This window comes from Nerophis ophidion, linkage group LG28, assembly GCF_033978795.1.
Source record: "Nerophis ophidion isolate RoL-2023_Sa linkage group LG28, RoL_Noph_v1.0, whole genome shotgun sequence".
Lineage (NCBI taxonomy): Eukaryota > Metazoa > Chordata > Actinopteri > Syngnathiformes > Syngnathidae > Nerophis > Nerophis ophidion.
This window is the reverse complement of record NC_084638.1, coordinates 33,292,210-33,308,469: the sequence shown is the minus strand read 5'-3', so window position 1 is coordinate 33,308,469 and position 16,260 is coordinate 33,292,210. Positions and strand designations below refer to the sequence as shown.

At 43.3% G+C, this 16,260-nt stretch overlaps 1 protein-coding gene across 1 annotated transcript in view; it reads right to left on the bottom strand.

Annotated features, from left to right (window-relative positions):
- The window catches only part of rab2a (RAB2A, member RAS oncogene family), a 54,362-nt gene that overhangs the window by 3,512 nt on the left and 34,590 nt on the right, over positions 1 to 16,260 (bottom strand). Inside the window, exons 5-7 of the mRNA XM_061891369.1 lie at positions 15,011 to 15,103; positions 12,152 to 12,263; positions 4,353 to 4,421 (exon numbers count right to left, since the gene is read on the bottom strand). Of these exons, the coding sequence (XP_061747353.1) occupies positions 4,353 to 4,421; positions 12,152 to 12,263; positions 15,011 to 15,103 (274 nt within the window). The remainder of the gene's footprint in view (positions 1 to 4,352; positions 4,422 to 12,151; positions 12,264 to 15,010; positions 15,104 to 16,260) is intronic.

The following is a 16,260-nucleotide window of genomic DNA, read 5'->3' as shown; positions in this document are numbered from 1 at the left end:
TGCTAGCTAGCTTTTGAACACGCTTTGTGTGTTTATAGCTAAAAATAATGCATTTGAATATTTGGTGCTATTTTACAGCTGCAACAACTGGTCCTAAGCCATGCTACTAATGTTAGCATGCTAATGTTGATGATGGGCGCCAGAATGCCACCCTCTCTTATATTAGCATCATGCTAACATTTGATGCCGGCTGTTCAGCTAATTGTGTATGTTTACAGCTAAAGATAGTGCATTTTGACACAGCTAGCAGGCCTGTCATGCTGTCATTTGTCAGCTGAATGCACGTGTAGAGGGAAGGAGATGAAGACCAGAGCGTGCCTGCAGGGCCCTCTCACCTGGAGCAACAGGTGCTGCAGCTCTACAGGTGCACGGCAGAAAGAATGGCAGCAAGAAAAGACCAGACCGAGAGGGAGAGAGACCGAGAGAGAGAGAGAGAGAGAGAGAGAGAGAGAGAGCGAGAGAGCGAGAGACAGAGAGAGAGAGAGAGAGAGAGAGAAGTAAAGCATAGAAACATAACCGAGCACAAGACCATGAAGTAAAGCATAGAAACATAACCGAGCACAAGACAATGAAGTAAAGCATAGAAACATAACCGAGCACAAGACAATGAAGTAAAGCATAGAAACATAACCAAGCACAAGACCATGAAGTAAAGCATAGAAACATAACCGAGCACAAGACCATGAAGTAAAGCATAGAAACATAACCAAGCACAAGACCATGAAGTAAAGCATAGAAACATAACAGAGCACAAGACAATGAAGTAAAGCATAGAAACATAACCGAGCACAAGACCATGAAGTAAAGCATAGAAACATAACCGAGCACAAGACCATGAAGTAAAGCACAGAAACATAACCGAGCACAAGACAATGAAGTAAAGCACAGAAACATAACCGAGCACAAGACAATGAAGTAAAGCAGAGAAACATAACCGAGCACAAGACCATGAAGTAAAGCATAGAAACATAACCGAGCACAAGGTTAGGATCCACTCTCCTACTTGTAGCCCCAAGTCCACCTAAAAGTAGCCTCAATTCCAAACTACAAGACGCTGTTTTTCCCTCCACTTTAAACCCTGCGGCTTATATACGAGTGAAACTCATTTAGGGATTTTTCATCACTGACGACCATAAAAGAAACAGTAAAAAAAAACTAAACCAAGCAAAAACACTGAAAAGGTGTGTTTTTTTTGTGCTATGACGCCATCTTTTAGAGCAGTCGACTCACTGCAGGTCCATTTAATGCTTACAGCCGGAAGTAGAAGTGCAGAAGCGTCTCTACTCCTGTGGATTTTTCATTCATCGCTCCAAGCAGTGTGAGTAAGATTTACAATATAACTACAACTATTCGTACTTACTGAAGTGTCCCACGTGTGATGTCAGTAGGAGTCTTTTCATGCATGTTTCTACCTGCTACTGTAATGTAATCAAGCTAGTTTCATTAGCATTAGCTAAAGTGTCTGTGCTAGTATTATTCATTATTTTTGTATTGTTTCACTTTCATAAATTCACCAAAACGTCACTGTGGAGTTATTAAGCCCGTTTAGCTGATTGGAGAGCTAGCTTGTGCAGCTAGTGGCTCCACGACCATGACTTCTGTTTTGTTTGATCAGCCGTTTTACTGCCCTGTTACAGACACCTTGTGGAAACAATGTATGAAAATAAACATTTACAGTATATACTTGTGTGTACACACCCCTGTACTGTGGTATATACTTGTGTGTACACACCCCTGTACTGTGGTATATACTTGTGTGTACACACCCCTGTACTGTGGTATATACTTGTGTGTACACACCCCTGTACTGTGGTATATACTTGTGTGTACACACCCATGTACTGTGGTATATACTTGTGTGTACACACCCCTGTACTGTGGTATATACTTGTGTGTACACACCCCTGTACTGTGGTATATACTTGTGTGTACACACCCCTGTACTGTGGTATATACTTGTGTGTACACACCCCTGTACTGTGGTATATACTTGTGTGTACACACCCCTGTACTGTGGTATATACTTGTGTGTACACACCCCTGTACTGTGGTATATACTTGTGTGTACACACCCCTGTACTGTGGTATATACTTGTATGTACACACCCCTGTACTGTGGTATATACTTGTGTGTACACACCCCTGTACTGTGGGATATACTTGTGTGTACACACCCCTGTACTGTGGGATATACTTGTGTGTACACACCCCTGTACTGTGGTATATACTTGTGTGTACACACCCCTGTACTGTGGTATATACTTGTGTGTACACACCCCTGTACTGTGGTATATACTTGTGTGTACACACCCCTGTACTGTGGTATATACTTGTGTGTACACACCCCTGTACTGTGGTATATACTTGTGTGTACACACCCCTGTACTGTGGTATATACTTGTGTGTACACACCCCTGTACTGTGGTATATACTTGTGTGTACACACCCCTGTACTGTGGTATATACTTGTGTGTACACACCCCTGTACTGTAGTATATACTTGTGTGTACACACCCCTGTACTGTGGTATATACTTGTGTGTACACACCCCTGTACTGTGGTATATACTTGTGTGTACACACCCCTGTACTGTGGTATATACTTGTGTGTACACACCCCTGTACTGTGGTATATACTTGTGTGTACACACCCCTGTACTGTGGTATATACTTGTGTGTACACACCCCTGTACTGTGGTATATACTTGTGTGTACACACCCCTGTACTGTAGTATATACTTGTGTGTACACACCCCTGTACTGTAGTATATACTTGTGTGTACACACCCCTGTACTGTAGTATATACTTGTGTGTACACACCCCTGTACTGTGGTATATACTTGTGTGTACACACCCCTGTACTGTGGTATATACTTGTGTGTACACACCCCTGTACTGTGGTATATACTTGTGTGTACACACCCCTGTACTGTGGTATATACTTGTGTGTACACACCCCTGTACTGTGGTATATACTTGTGTGTACACACCCCTGTACTGTGGTATATACTTGTGTGTACACACCCCTGTACTGTGGTATATACTTGTGTGTACACACCCCTGTACTGTGGTATATACTTGTGTGTACACACCCCTGTACTGTGGTATATACTTGTGTGTACACACCCCTGTACTGTGGTATATACTTGTGTGTACACACCCCTGTACTGTAGTATATACTTGTGTGTACACACCCCTGTACTGTGGTATATACTTGTGTGTACACACCCCTGTACTGTGGTATATACTTGTGTGTACACACCCCTGTACTGTGGTATATACTTGTGTGTACACACCCCTGTACTGTGGTATATACTTGTGTGTACACACCCCTGTACTGTGGTATATACTTGTGTGTACACACCCCTGTACTGTGGTATATACTTGTGTGTACACACCCCTGTACTGTGGTATATACTTGTGTGTACACACCCCTGTACTGTGGTATATACTTGTGTGTACACACCCCTGTACTGTGGTATATACTTGTGTGTACACACCCCTGTACTGTAGTATATACTTGTGTGTACACACCCCTGTACTGTGGTATATACTTGTGTGTACACACCCCTGTACTGTGGTATATACTTGTGTGTACACACCCCTGTACTGTAGTATATACTTGTGTGTACACACCCCTGTACTGTAGTATATACTTGTGTGTACACACCCCTGTACTGTAGTATATACTTGTGTGTACACACCCCTGTACTGTGGTATATACTTGTGTGTACACACCCCTGTACTGTGGTATATACTTGTGTGTACACACCCCTGTACTGTGGTATATACTTGTGTGTACACACCCCTGTACTGTAGTATATACTTGTGTGTACACACCCCTGTACTGTGGTATATACTTGTGTGTACACACCCCTGTACTGTGGTATATACTTGTGTGTACACACCCCTGTACTGTGGTATATACTTGTGTGTACACACCCCTGTACTGTGGTATATACTTGTGTGTACACACCCCTGTACTGTGGTATATACTTGTGTGTACACACCCCTGTACTGTAGTATATACTTGTGTGTACACACCCATGTACGCATACACCTGTGGCTGATAGTCCAGGGCGGATAATATACGGGAGGATTATTTGTCTTCTAACATTTAGTGGGTGTGCTCTAGAGTCTGGAAAAATATAGTAAATGATCAGGAAGTTGACAAAGTAGGAGACCACGGGCAAGACCCAGGACACCTTGGGGAGACTACAGTATGTCTCCCAGCTGGTCTGGGCTTCTCTGCTTAGGCTGTGAGGAATGTATCAGCTGGCCAACATGACCAGGGAGGGAAAGCTGCTAGTCCTCATCTTAAGAGAGAAGAGTCTTCGGTAAGAGTGGCTCACCTCGTTGTTGATATCAAAAACCCCCTCCTGGATCTTCTCGTAGATCTCCTTGGCTGTGTTGATGAAGGCCTGAGAAGAGGAGGACACAGAGGTGAGGTATGCAGTAACATACTACTGTCTATTTTGAGTAGTAAGTAAGTAAACAAAGTGTGCTGAGGTATGCAGTAACATACTACTGTCTACTTTGAGTAGTAAGTAAGTAAACAAAGTGTGCTGAGGTATGCAGTAACATACTACTGTCTACTTTGAGTAGTAAGTAAGTAAACAAAGTGTGCTGAGGTATGCAGTAACATACTACTGTCTATTTTGAGTAGTAAGTAAGTAAACAAAGTGTGGTGAGGTATGCAGTAACATACTACTGTCTACTTTGAGTAGTAAGTAAGTAAACAAAGTGTGCTGAGGTATGCAGTAACATACTACTGTCTACTTTGAGTAGTAAGTAAGTAAACAAAGTGTGCTGAGGTATGCAGTAACATACTACTGTCTACTTTGAGTAGTAAGTAAGTAAACAAAGTGTGCTGAGGTATGCAGTAACATACTACTGTCTACATTGAGAAGTAAGTAAGTAAGTAAACAAAGTGTGCTGAGGTATGCAGTAACATACTAGTGTCTATTTTGAGTAGTAAGTAAGTAAACAAAGTGTGCTGAGGTATGCAGTAACATACTACTGTCTACATTGAGAAGTAAGTAAGTAAACAAAGTGTGCTGAGGTATGCAGTAACATACTACTGTCTACTTTGAGAAGTAAGTAAGTAAACAAAGTGTGCTGAGGTATGCAGTAACATACTACTGTCTATTTTGAGTAGTAAGTAAGTAAACAAAGTGTGCTGAGGTATGCAGTAACATACTACTGTCTATTTTGAGTAGTAAGTAAGTAAACAAAGTGTGGTGAGGTATGCAGTAACATACTACTGTCTATTTTGAGTAGTAAGTAAGTAAACAAAGTGTGGTGAGGTATGCAGTAACATACTACTGTCTACTTTGAGTAGTAAGTAAGTAAACAAAGTGTGCTGAGGTATGCAGTAACATACTACTGTCTACTTTGAGTAGTAAGTAAGTAAACAAAGTTTGCTGAGGTATGCAGTAACATACTACTGTCTACTTTGAGTAGTAAGTAAACAAAGTGTGCTGAGGTATGCAGTAACATACTACTGTCTACTTTGAGTAGTAAGTAAACAAAGTGTGCTGAGGTATGCAGTAACATACTACTGTCTACTTTGAGTAGTAAGTAAGTAAACAAAGTGTGCTGAGGTATGCAGTAACATACTACTGTCTACTTTGAGTAGTAAGTAAGTAAACAAAGTGTGCTGAGGTATGCAGTAACATACTACTGTCTACTTTGAGTAGTAAGTAAGTAAACAAAGTGTGCTGAGGTATGCAGTAACATACTACTGTCTACATTGAGAAGTAAGTAAGTAAGTAAACAAAGTGTGCTGAGGTATGCAGTAACATACTAGTGTCTATTTTGAGTAGTAAGTAAGTAAACAAAGTGTGCTGAGGTATGCAGTAACATACTACTGTCTACATTGAGAAGTAAGTAAGTAAACAAAGTGTGCTGAGGTATGCAGTAACATACTACTGTCTACTTTGAGAAGTAAGTAAGTAAACAAAGTGTGCTGAGGTATGCAGTAACATACTACTGTCTATTTTGAGTAGTAAGTAAGTAAACAAAGTGTGCTGAGGTATGCAGTAACATACTACTGTCTATTTTGAGTAGTAAGTAAGTAAACAAAGTGTGGTGAGGTATGCAGTAACATACTACTGTCTATTTTGAGTAGTAAGTAAGTAAACAAAGTGTGCTGAGGTATGCAGTAACATACTACTGTCTACTTTGAGTAGTATGTAAACAAAGTGTGCTGAGGTATGCAGTAACATACTACTGTGTACTTGATCATCTTGTACATATTATTCATCTACTTGTTCCTTTTACTCTTCATATCTGCTTCCTTTCTCTTTCAACATGTTGTATCTCCACTTCTGTTCAGATGTAATAATCACTTAGTCTGCTCTTCTTTCATACTTGACATCAGGTTTGACTGATACCACACATGGATGTGATACCTAGTAGTTACAGGATCATATTCAAAGTCCTCATGTGTCCAGGGACATATTTACTGACTTTATAAACATAATATTTTGTGAAGATACATACTGTAGTATCTACTAGACACTACTTGGTATTGTTACAGTGGATGTCCGGTATAGATCCACCCATTTGTTATCATCCAGGAGCACTAGCTTGCTGTTAGCGGTGAGCTCTTGTATCCTCCTACATTGTGTAGTGAAGCAGGTTTAGCTATTCCTCCTCCTCCAGTGATAACGGTACTTGTAAGAAACCTACTTTATTTGCCACTATGGAGGCCAGGATTAGTGATTTAGAAGTAGCTAAAACACTGTGGATGGACGTTAGCCGCTAGCTAGCCATGTCTTGAAGCAGTTCTTGTAGAGAGTGTTTCAGTGTTTACAGCTTCAACCTAATCAGTTGTTTTGGAGCAGAAATGCATCCCGTCTCCCTTTTCTGTCTACACACTGTGTCTGCTTGTAAGTACTCTGTGCGTGTGCGCTGCAGAACATGCTCCTCTACTTGTAAGAGCAGCAATGTCACCACGGGGGGCCGTTATGTCCATTAAAAATAAACAACAGTATTTTTCAGAGGCAGTATAGTACTGTTTTTAATTCATTAGTACTGAAGTACTTTTCTAATGCTCATGCAATATTTTTGGCATACAGGTCACCTGAGAGTCTTCTTCAGAAGTGGTCCACTGACCACTTCTGAAGTATCGTGGTATATTATTCCTACCGGAAGACCGGACAAGCCAAACAGGAAGTAAGTTTTTTCCATTTCTCACTTGAGCGTCTTTGCAAAGTATTGAACATGTCTGTGTTCCCAACAAATCATCAGCCGCAGAATGAAGTCATCAACATTCATCACCCTGAGTCATTTGCAGCATTACCTGTAAAGGTGTGTCACACATTGTCTTCTTTTCACAGGATGTGACGCACGCACGCACGCACGCACGCACGCACGCACGCACGCACGCACGCACGCACGCACGCACGCACGCACGCACGCACGCACGCACGCACGCACGCACGCACGCACGCACGCACGCACGCACGCACGCACGCACGCACGCACGCACGCACGCACGCACGCACGCACGCACGCACGCACGCACGCACGCACGCACGCACGCACGCACGCACGCACGCACGCACGCACGCACGCACGCACGCACGCACGCACGCACGCACGCACGCACGCACGCACGCACGCACGCACGCACGCACGCACGCACGCACGCACGCACGCACGCACGCACGCACGCACGCACGCACGCACGCACGCACGCACGCACGCACGCACGCACGCACGCACGCACGCACGCACGCACGCACGCACGCACGCACGCACGCACGCACGCACGCACGCACGCACGCACGCACGCACGCACGCACACACACACACACACACACACACACACACACACACACACACACACACACACACACACACACACACACACACACACACACACACACAGTGAATGTGTCACATGTGCACTTGCCAAGTGTGGGATGTTGGAACTTCCCATGGTGTTTGAAGTAGGCGTGTGTTGAAAGCACAACAAGAAAATAGGGATTCAAACATGCGCACAGGTCTAATGGCACGTCCCCTTTGGACTGGGGAGTCCTACCTGGAGAGTCAAAGATGGCTGCTCTGAATGGAAACAATAAATATCAGCACTTGTGGCACTACTTCACACCGCAGATCAATTGGCATCTTCCTGCCCATAAGTGAGCTGTATCAATCAAACACTTTATTTATATAGCCCTACATCACAAGTGTCTCAAAGGGCTGCACAAGCCACAACAACATCCGCGGTACAGAGTCCACATAAGGGCAAGGAAAAACTCATCCCATATGGGATAGTTTGATGTGAAGATGTTCCCAATGCGCCCCAGGTGTCTTACAAAAGTGGATATAAATCAATCGTCCAATGGGAAGGCTGCAGTCGCATTCATCCGACCGTCACCTCTTTAAAAAGCGACATGTGTCATAATTGTTTGGCCCACAATGCATTGCCAAACTAGGTGCCCTTTGCAGACATTTGGAATGTGCCATCATCTTGATTATCGGGCCCTGACGTGCACAGACTTCTATACAGTAGGTGTCGTGTAGCCTCTGCCTAGTCAGCGCGGCCGCCATCTTGCGGCAGTCACACCTCTGCATCAAGTGGTGCGAGTCAGCAAAGACATCTTATCATTCATAGATTTAATCCTGGAGAATAAAAACATGTGTGACTTTTGGCGCAGTCACAAGATATCATTCCTATCAAAAATAAAAGAGAAGGTATTCATTTACAGAAGTTACACGGTGATTGTGTATCCATGCTGAAGTGTCAGCGGGTCTCAAACAAAGTACTTCAACCACGAAGGGGGCGCAGGCTCCTTCTCCTTCATTCAAGTGCAATGTTTGATTTTCTTATATTCAAACACGGTGTTACTGTTCAAACTGTGTGTGATGATACATTGGACAAAATAGTCAATATAAATAGCCCTTTTATGAGTGGGGGCCTTTTCAATCCCTGAAACCTGCAGTCACATTTGTTCAAATCTTATTGTTAAAAAAAAAATGATTGGAAAAAATTAACCGAAAGCATTATTGTTACGACTTATTTAAGGCTCCAATTACTTCACATCAAGACAACTATTTTTGGACAAACCTGATCTTTTAGAAGCTGAATATATGGAGGATGAACTACTGCTTAAAGAAGCGAACATGAAAGAAGGGTGAGTCGGAAGCCGAGAGACTGAGGTCGGCGTGACTTGAAGCTGGAATGTAGAATTTGAAGCCATGGTATTTTGAAATAAATGGAGTGCTTCCCCAAATAAATCTGAAAAAACATCCCTGGCCATCTGGGCCAAACAGACAACTGTCCATGGAGTAAGTCACACTTCACATTGATCATGACACACATCATGTGTGTTATTACAACTACACTACACACACTATCTGGCCAGCTGTGTACAAACAAAGCACAAAAAATATTTTACAGCTACTGTTCTATGATCATGTTTTTCACTCAGTACAGATTGGTGTGCAATGTGTGTTGTAGGTTACAAACTCAAAAGTGTTGAGACATAGAAGCTAGCTTATCTCTTGCCGTAGTTAGCTTTTATGGCTAATACCGTAGCACACTGATGTGTTAGTATGCTGAAAAAGAGTTCTTTGGTGTTCGCGCTTACAATAACAATGTTGTACAGTTGGTTATTATACAGGTCAGGGAATGTAAATGAAGTAATGGCAGTTTTTGAATGCCTTTTAAAGTGATTTCGAGGTAAAATGGATTGCTAACATTAGCTACCTTGCTAGCTACCAAGAAGGAGTAAATTTTGACATCTTAGGACTTATGTCTCTCATAATGATTTTAAAGGACGTGCAGTTCCCCTTTAAGTGGACTTACAAAGTTCCATTCCAAGATGGACCAGATGACACTTTAGAAGGAAAAACCTAATTTCCTTCATGGCATGTGAAATACGGAGAATGACAACGATTATAACCCTTGAACGACAATTTGACAAAGATGTGGTCTGCAAAATAAGTGAAGGAAAAGGCAGAAAGGAGAAAGGATTTATGGAGAAATGATATAAGCTGACTGAGGAATGAAAAAGAAGAGAGGAGGAGGAAAAACATGGACAGGAAGACAACATGTCCTGGATCCTCCCATCAGCCTCATGTCCACCCACAGAGCCTGAAGACAAACCCTGCATGCTGATTGGCTGCTGGCTGCCAGCCAGGGGAGGAGGGGTGCAAGCTATGAATATGTATCAACTTTAACTGCTTGATATACTGCTGGAGCATGGGGGTGGGGGGGCAGATGTGTGTGTGTGTGAGGGCTTCGGTTGATGACGGGGGAGGGAATAGGGAAGAGCGACAGGGATAAGGAGGAAATGATGGAGGTGGAGGGATGTGGAGCAATAGAAAGGGTGCAGATGAAGGGAAGCCAGCTATCAGGAGGATTCACAGGACACTAATGAGACAAATTAATCATACCACACACACACACACACACACACACCTCCCCCTCACTTCAACCCCTGAGAGAGCTCTCCTCCACAGCATAGTGTGTGTGTGTGTGTGTGTGTGTGTGATAGAGGCCAGGCAAGAGAATGGAGGAGCAACCAAAAAGAATCAATGTATACACACACACACACACACACACACACACACACACACACACACACACACACACACACACACACACACACACACACACACACACACACACACACACACACACACACACACACACAGCCTGAGGTAGGTAGGATGGGATTATTTATGTGATTGGATAAGTGAGGAAGGAGTCCCAGAAGAGCATCCATTAGGTGTCCATGAGAGAGCTGTCAGTGCTCCATCATGGCCGTGTGATGCTACTCAGGCTGGAGGTGGGGGAAGTCATCCATTTGGAGATGCATCGCTATTCGGACATGGGCGCTTGTAAAATCGATTAGTAAACGTCAATAACGGTTTATTTATGTATTGTCCAGGGTGTACCCCGCCTTCCGCCCGAATGCAGCTGAGATAGGCGCCAGCGACCCCAAAAGGGACAAGTGGTAGAAAAGGGATGTATGGATGTTGTAAAATGTAGCTGACTGCAGCCAGCTACCTCACTGACAGACCAGCTCCTTTATCTTTCACTTTTCTATTCATGTAATAAATGTTCATCCATCCATGCTGGATGTGCTGGAGCCTCTCAGCCTGGACAAGTCACCACCTCGTCACAGATAGACAACATTCACACACTAGGGACCATTTAGTTTTGCCAATCAACCTATCCCCAGGTGCATGTCTTTGGAGGTGGGAGGGGCCTATCCCCAGGTGCATGTCTTTGGAGGTGGGAGGGGCCTATCCCCAGGTGCATGTATTTGGAGGTGGGAGGGGCCTATCCCCAGGTGCATGTCTTTGGAGGTGGGAGGGGCCTATCCCCAGGTGCATGTCTTTGGAGGTGGGAGAGGCCTATCCCCAGGTGCATGTATTTGGAGGTGGGAGGGGCCTATCCCCAGGTGCATGTCTTTGGAGGTGGGAGGGGCCTATCCCCAGGTGCATGTATTTGGAGGTGGGAGGGGCCTATCCCCAGGTGCATGTCTTTGGAGGTGGGAGGGGCCTATCCCCAGGTGCATGTCTTTGGAGGTGGGAGGGGCCTATCCCCAGGTGCATGTATTTGGAGGTGGGAGGGGCCTATCCCCAGGTGCATGTCTTTGGAGGTGGGAGGGGCCTATCCCCAGGTGCATGTCTTTGGAGGTGGGAGGGGCCTATCCCCAGGTGCATGTCTTTGGAGGTGGGAGGGAGCCGGAGTAAAACCCACGCAGTCCCGGGGAGAACATGCAAACTCCACACCAGAAAGATCCTGAACCAGGGATCGAACTCAGGACCTTCTTATTGTGAGGCGCATGCACTAACCCCTGTACCACCGTGCTGCCCATAAAATAATAAATGATTTGATATAAGATAGAAATGAAAAAGGACTTGTCCCAAATGAGCGTGGGTCTGGGTCTGACACTGGAGGTCAAATAAAGCGACATGAAGTCCAAAAGAGCGTATCTTTCAGACTAACATACTAAAGTACTTGTGATCACACGGGCAGTGTGTTCAGAAGTTGCAAGTGATGTTTAGTGAGGACCACGTTGAGGAGCAAGAATGATGTGTGTGACAGAGCAGGTAATGTGGTGAAGGATCTATGAGTTCCTGGCTTCTGTCCTGCCCACATTTACTTGTGTCAGTCTTATATTACCTCCTCTACATTGAAGGCAGTCTTGGCTGAAGTCTCCATGAATATGAGGCCATGTTCTCTGGCAAACGCTTCCCCTTCCTCTTTCTTTACCTCTCTCCGAGATTCCAGGTCACTGAAACAAGCAGACACACAATGACATGAAGACAATCAAGTCTTTTTAAAGTGGCAAGTAGGGAACAGTCCATTGGACCACAGTGTCATTACACACATTCTACATTTCATTTTTTTATTTTACATACATACATACATACACACACATACATACATACATACATACACACATACACACACATACATACACACATACATACACACATACACACACATACATACATACACACACACACACACACATACATACATACATACATACATACACACATACACACACTTACATACATACATACATACACACATACATACATACACACATACATACATACATACATAAATACATACATACATACATACATACATACAGTGGTGGTCAAAGTGTACATAGAATAGTAAAGAACATGATGTCATGGCTGTCTTGACTTTCCAATCATTTCTTATTTTGTTGTGATGTAGTGATTGGAGCACATACTTGTTGCTCACAAAAAACATTCATGAAGTTTGTTTCTTTTATGAATTTATTATGGCTCTACTGAAAATGTGAGCTGGGTCAAAAGTATACATACAGCAATGTTAATATTTGCTTACATGTCCCTTGGCAAGTTTACCTGCAATAAGGCACTTTTGGTAGCCATCCACAAGTTTCTGCTTACATTTTTCATGTATTGCTTTTCTGACATGGACTTGTTTCTTCAGCATTGTCCACACCTTTAAGTCAGGACTTTGGGAAGGCCATTCTGAAACCTTCATTCTCGCCTGATTTAGCCATTCCTTGACCACTTTTGAGGTGTGTTTGGGGTCATTGTCCTGTTAGAACACCCAACTGTGCCCAAGACCCAACCTCCCCCCTGATGATTTTAGCTTGTCCTGAACAATTTGGAGCTAATCCTCCTTTTTCATTGTCCCACTTAGAGCAGCAGTTCTATTGGCAGCAAAACAGGCCCAGAGCATAATACTACCACCACCATGCTTGACGATAGGTTTGGTGTTCCTGGGATTAAAGGCCTCACCTTTTCTCCTCCAAACATATTGCTGGGTATTGTGGCCAAACAACTCCATTTTTGTTTCATCTGACCACAGAACTTTCCTCCTGAAGGTCTTATCTTTGTCCATTGGACAGTCAAGACAGCCATGACGTGATGTTCTTTACAAGTGTATGTACACTTTTGACCACCACTCTAATTGTCTCCATATTATATTCATATAATAAATATAAAATGGATATTAAGAGCATGAGAAAGTTTGACTCCTACATTGTTTACTTCCATGACGACTTCTTTCAAGTTTTGTAATCAATGAGATATATCAAGCAACTAAAATGCACCAAACATGCAGAAGTGTGGGGAGTGTTTGGCATTTTCCCATCATGCACTCAAATGGATTTAAATGGCGGTCATTTTGTATTTTCTTTTATAATGTTTGGACGTTTTATATAATATCCACAAAGTTCAGTCAGCAGGTGTATGAATGTTGTCATCTCAGGTCTTTCAATGGATATCAACTGGACTGTTGGGTTTGTCTTGGAATACTTTTCGCCTCACATCCCAGTAGGCTTCATCACTTCATGTCATAGACTTAGATTAGTCACATCTAGTCTCTTCATCAGTTCATGTTCATAGACTTAGATTAGTCACATCTAGTCTCTTCATCAGTTCATGCTCATAGATTTAGATTAGTCACATCTAGTCTCTTCATCAGATCATGTCATAGACTTAGATTAGTCACATCTAGTCTCTTCATCAGTTCATGCTCATAGACTTAGATTAGTCACATCTAGTCTCTTCATCAGTTCATGTCATAGACTTAGATTAGTCACATCTAGTCTCTTCATCAGATCATGTCATAGACTTAGATTAGTCACATCTAGTCTCTTCATCAGATCATGTCATAGACTTAGATTAGTCACATCTAGTCTCTTCATCAGTTCATGCTCATAGACTTAGATTAGTCACATCTAGTCTCTTCATCAGTTCATGTCATAGACTTAGATTAGTCACATCTAGTCTCTTCATCACTTCATGTCATAGACTTAGATTAGTCACATCTAGTCTCTTCATCAGTTCATGTTCATAGACTTAGATTGGTCCCATCTAGTCTCTACTTGAAGTCTACTCAGATGAGAGGGGAAACGTCTTGTAAGACAGCCCGAACATTGAATGCCCAGAGAATTCAGTAAGCAGGTTGTTATGTGTGTTGACCTTCATGACCTGATATACTCACATCATCCCCTAGCTAGCAGGTAAATATGTAGAATTCAGAGACTGCCTGGGATATAAGATGAATTTGAAGGCTGCTTTCTTGAACTCATGACACAGCTTGGACAGCCATGTTTTAGTCCATCCAACAATCAGATGTTTTGGACATTGAGCTCCGTCATCTGTAACTACTTTCATTTAAGACTTAGGTGGCGACTTGTCCAGGGTGTACCCCGCCTTCCGCCCGATTGTAGCTGAGATAGGCGCCAGCGCCCCCCGCGACCCCGAACGGGAATAAGCGGCAGAAAATGGATGGATGGATAGGTACACAAGACGACCGCGACCAACAAGCTGAGGTGACTTGCGGCTTTGAACTTCCTCAATTGAGTAGAACATCATTGTCTGTAATCATTTTGACATGCACCCATCTTACAGAACACCACCTTGCTAAACTGCAGGCAGGAGGTGTGCCAATTGCAAGTTCCTTCCTTTGAGTGTGAGCAATACCTTGGGACAAACATGCAGTCTATCAAGCAGGACAACAACAAACCTCTTGTTGCCAATGAGCATAATGACCATATTGGAGTTGGAATGTTGGCGAGCGTCCTCTAACCAGACGGTCAAGTGGTAAAAGGTGTCCCTCCTGTGGAAACAATTGACATTATTGTTTAGAGCACTCCTGACTGCGGTCTCTGGAACTTTCCCCAGCCACTTCATTAGACGTAACACATCACTTCATGAGATTCAATAGAAAAACTATTTGCATTGTGGAGTAAGTCCGAGCCCAAGTGAAACATTTGGAGTAGAGGCATGACTTTGGATCCCATTGAAAGCTAACAAGGTGATCTTCCCTCCTGAACAGTCACACTGACAAATGAATTGATGAACGTGGACCCCGACTTTAACAAGTTGAAAAACTTATTGGGGTGTTACCATTTAGTGGTCAATTGTAGGGAATATGTACAATCTACTAATACAAGTTTCAATCAATCAAATGTGAATACAGAGGAACCTCCTTTGACAAATCCCTCTCTATGAAAACTTTTCCATTTACCAACAAGTCAGAAATGCCTCTGTGTGCCAACCCAGTCTTGGCGTACAAACACTTTATTCATTTGTGTGCCACTAAAAGCCTTGGGGTGCAGCCATTTTGGGGACGTCACTTCCTGTGCAGTACAGTACACATGAGGCGTGTCCATTTTGCAGAGGCGGAGCCTTTTACCTCACATCCTGTTGACAAAGTCCTTCATCGGTCACCACTTTGCACTGCTTCAGCGTCATTCTTTTCTCACTTTTCACTAAATTGAGTCTACTTTCCTGTCTTAATATGGGTTGAAAATGCTAAGTATCAGAATGTATCCTATCCTACACCGTTATATAAATATATCTACCGTCAAGACGAACACCATGGATTTGGATTTCCATCCTGATCGAAAATGAACTTGATAAACTGAATAGATTTGCCGGCCACATGAGAAAAGATTGCATTTAGCAGAATGTATGTCACTGCATGCCGGTGTTATTTAGCACATGCCACTATTACGCACTTCCTCAAACCAAGTAGTATTGTCACAATGGTGTTGAGAGCTCAGTGCTTAGTTCAACCTTGGACTGGTCCACGTTGACAATATAGAATAAACAGGGAGCTGCATAACAGCGTTCAGAGGCTTACAAAACTGGGTGCAAGCTTGTGATTTGACACGTTTAACACCAGTGTCCAACAACAGGGAGTAGGGAGGTCACTAACTAACTCAGAACAGGAATTGTGACATCGTATTCTAGCCAACAATCTACTGCTGC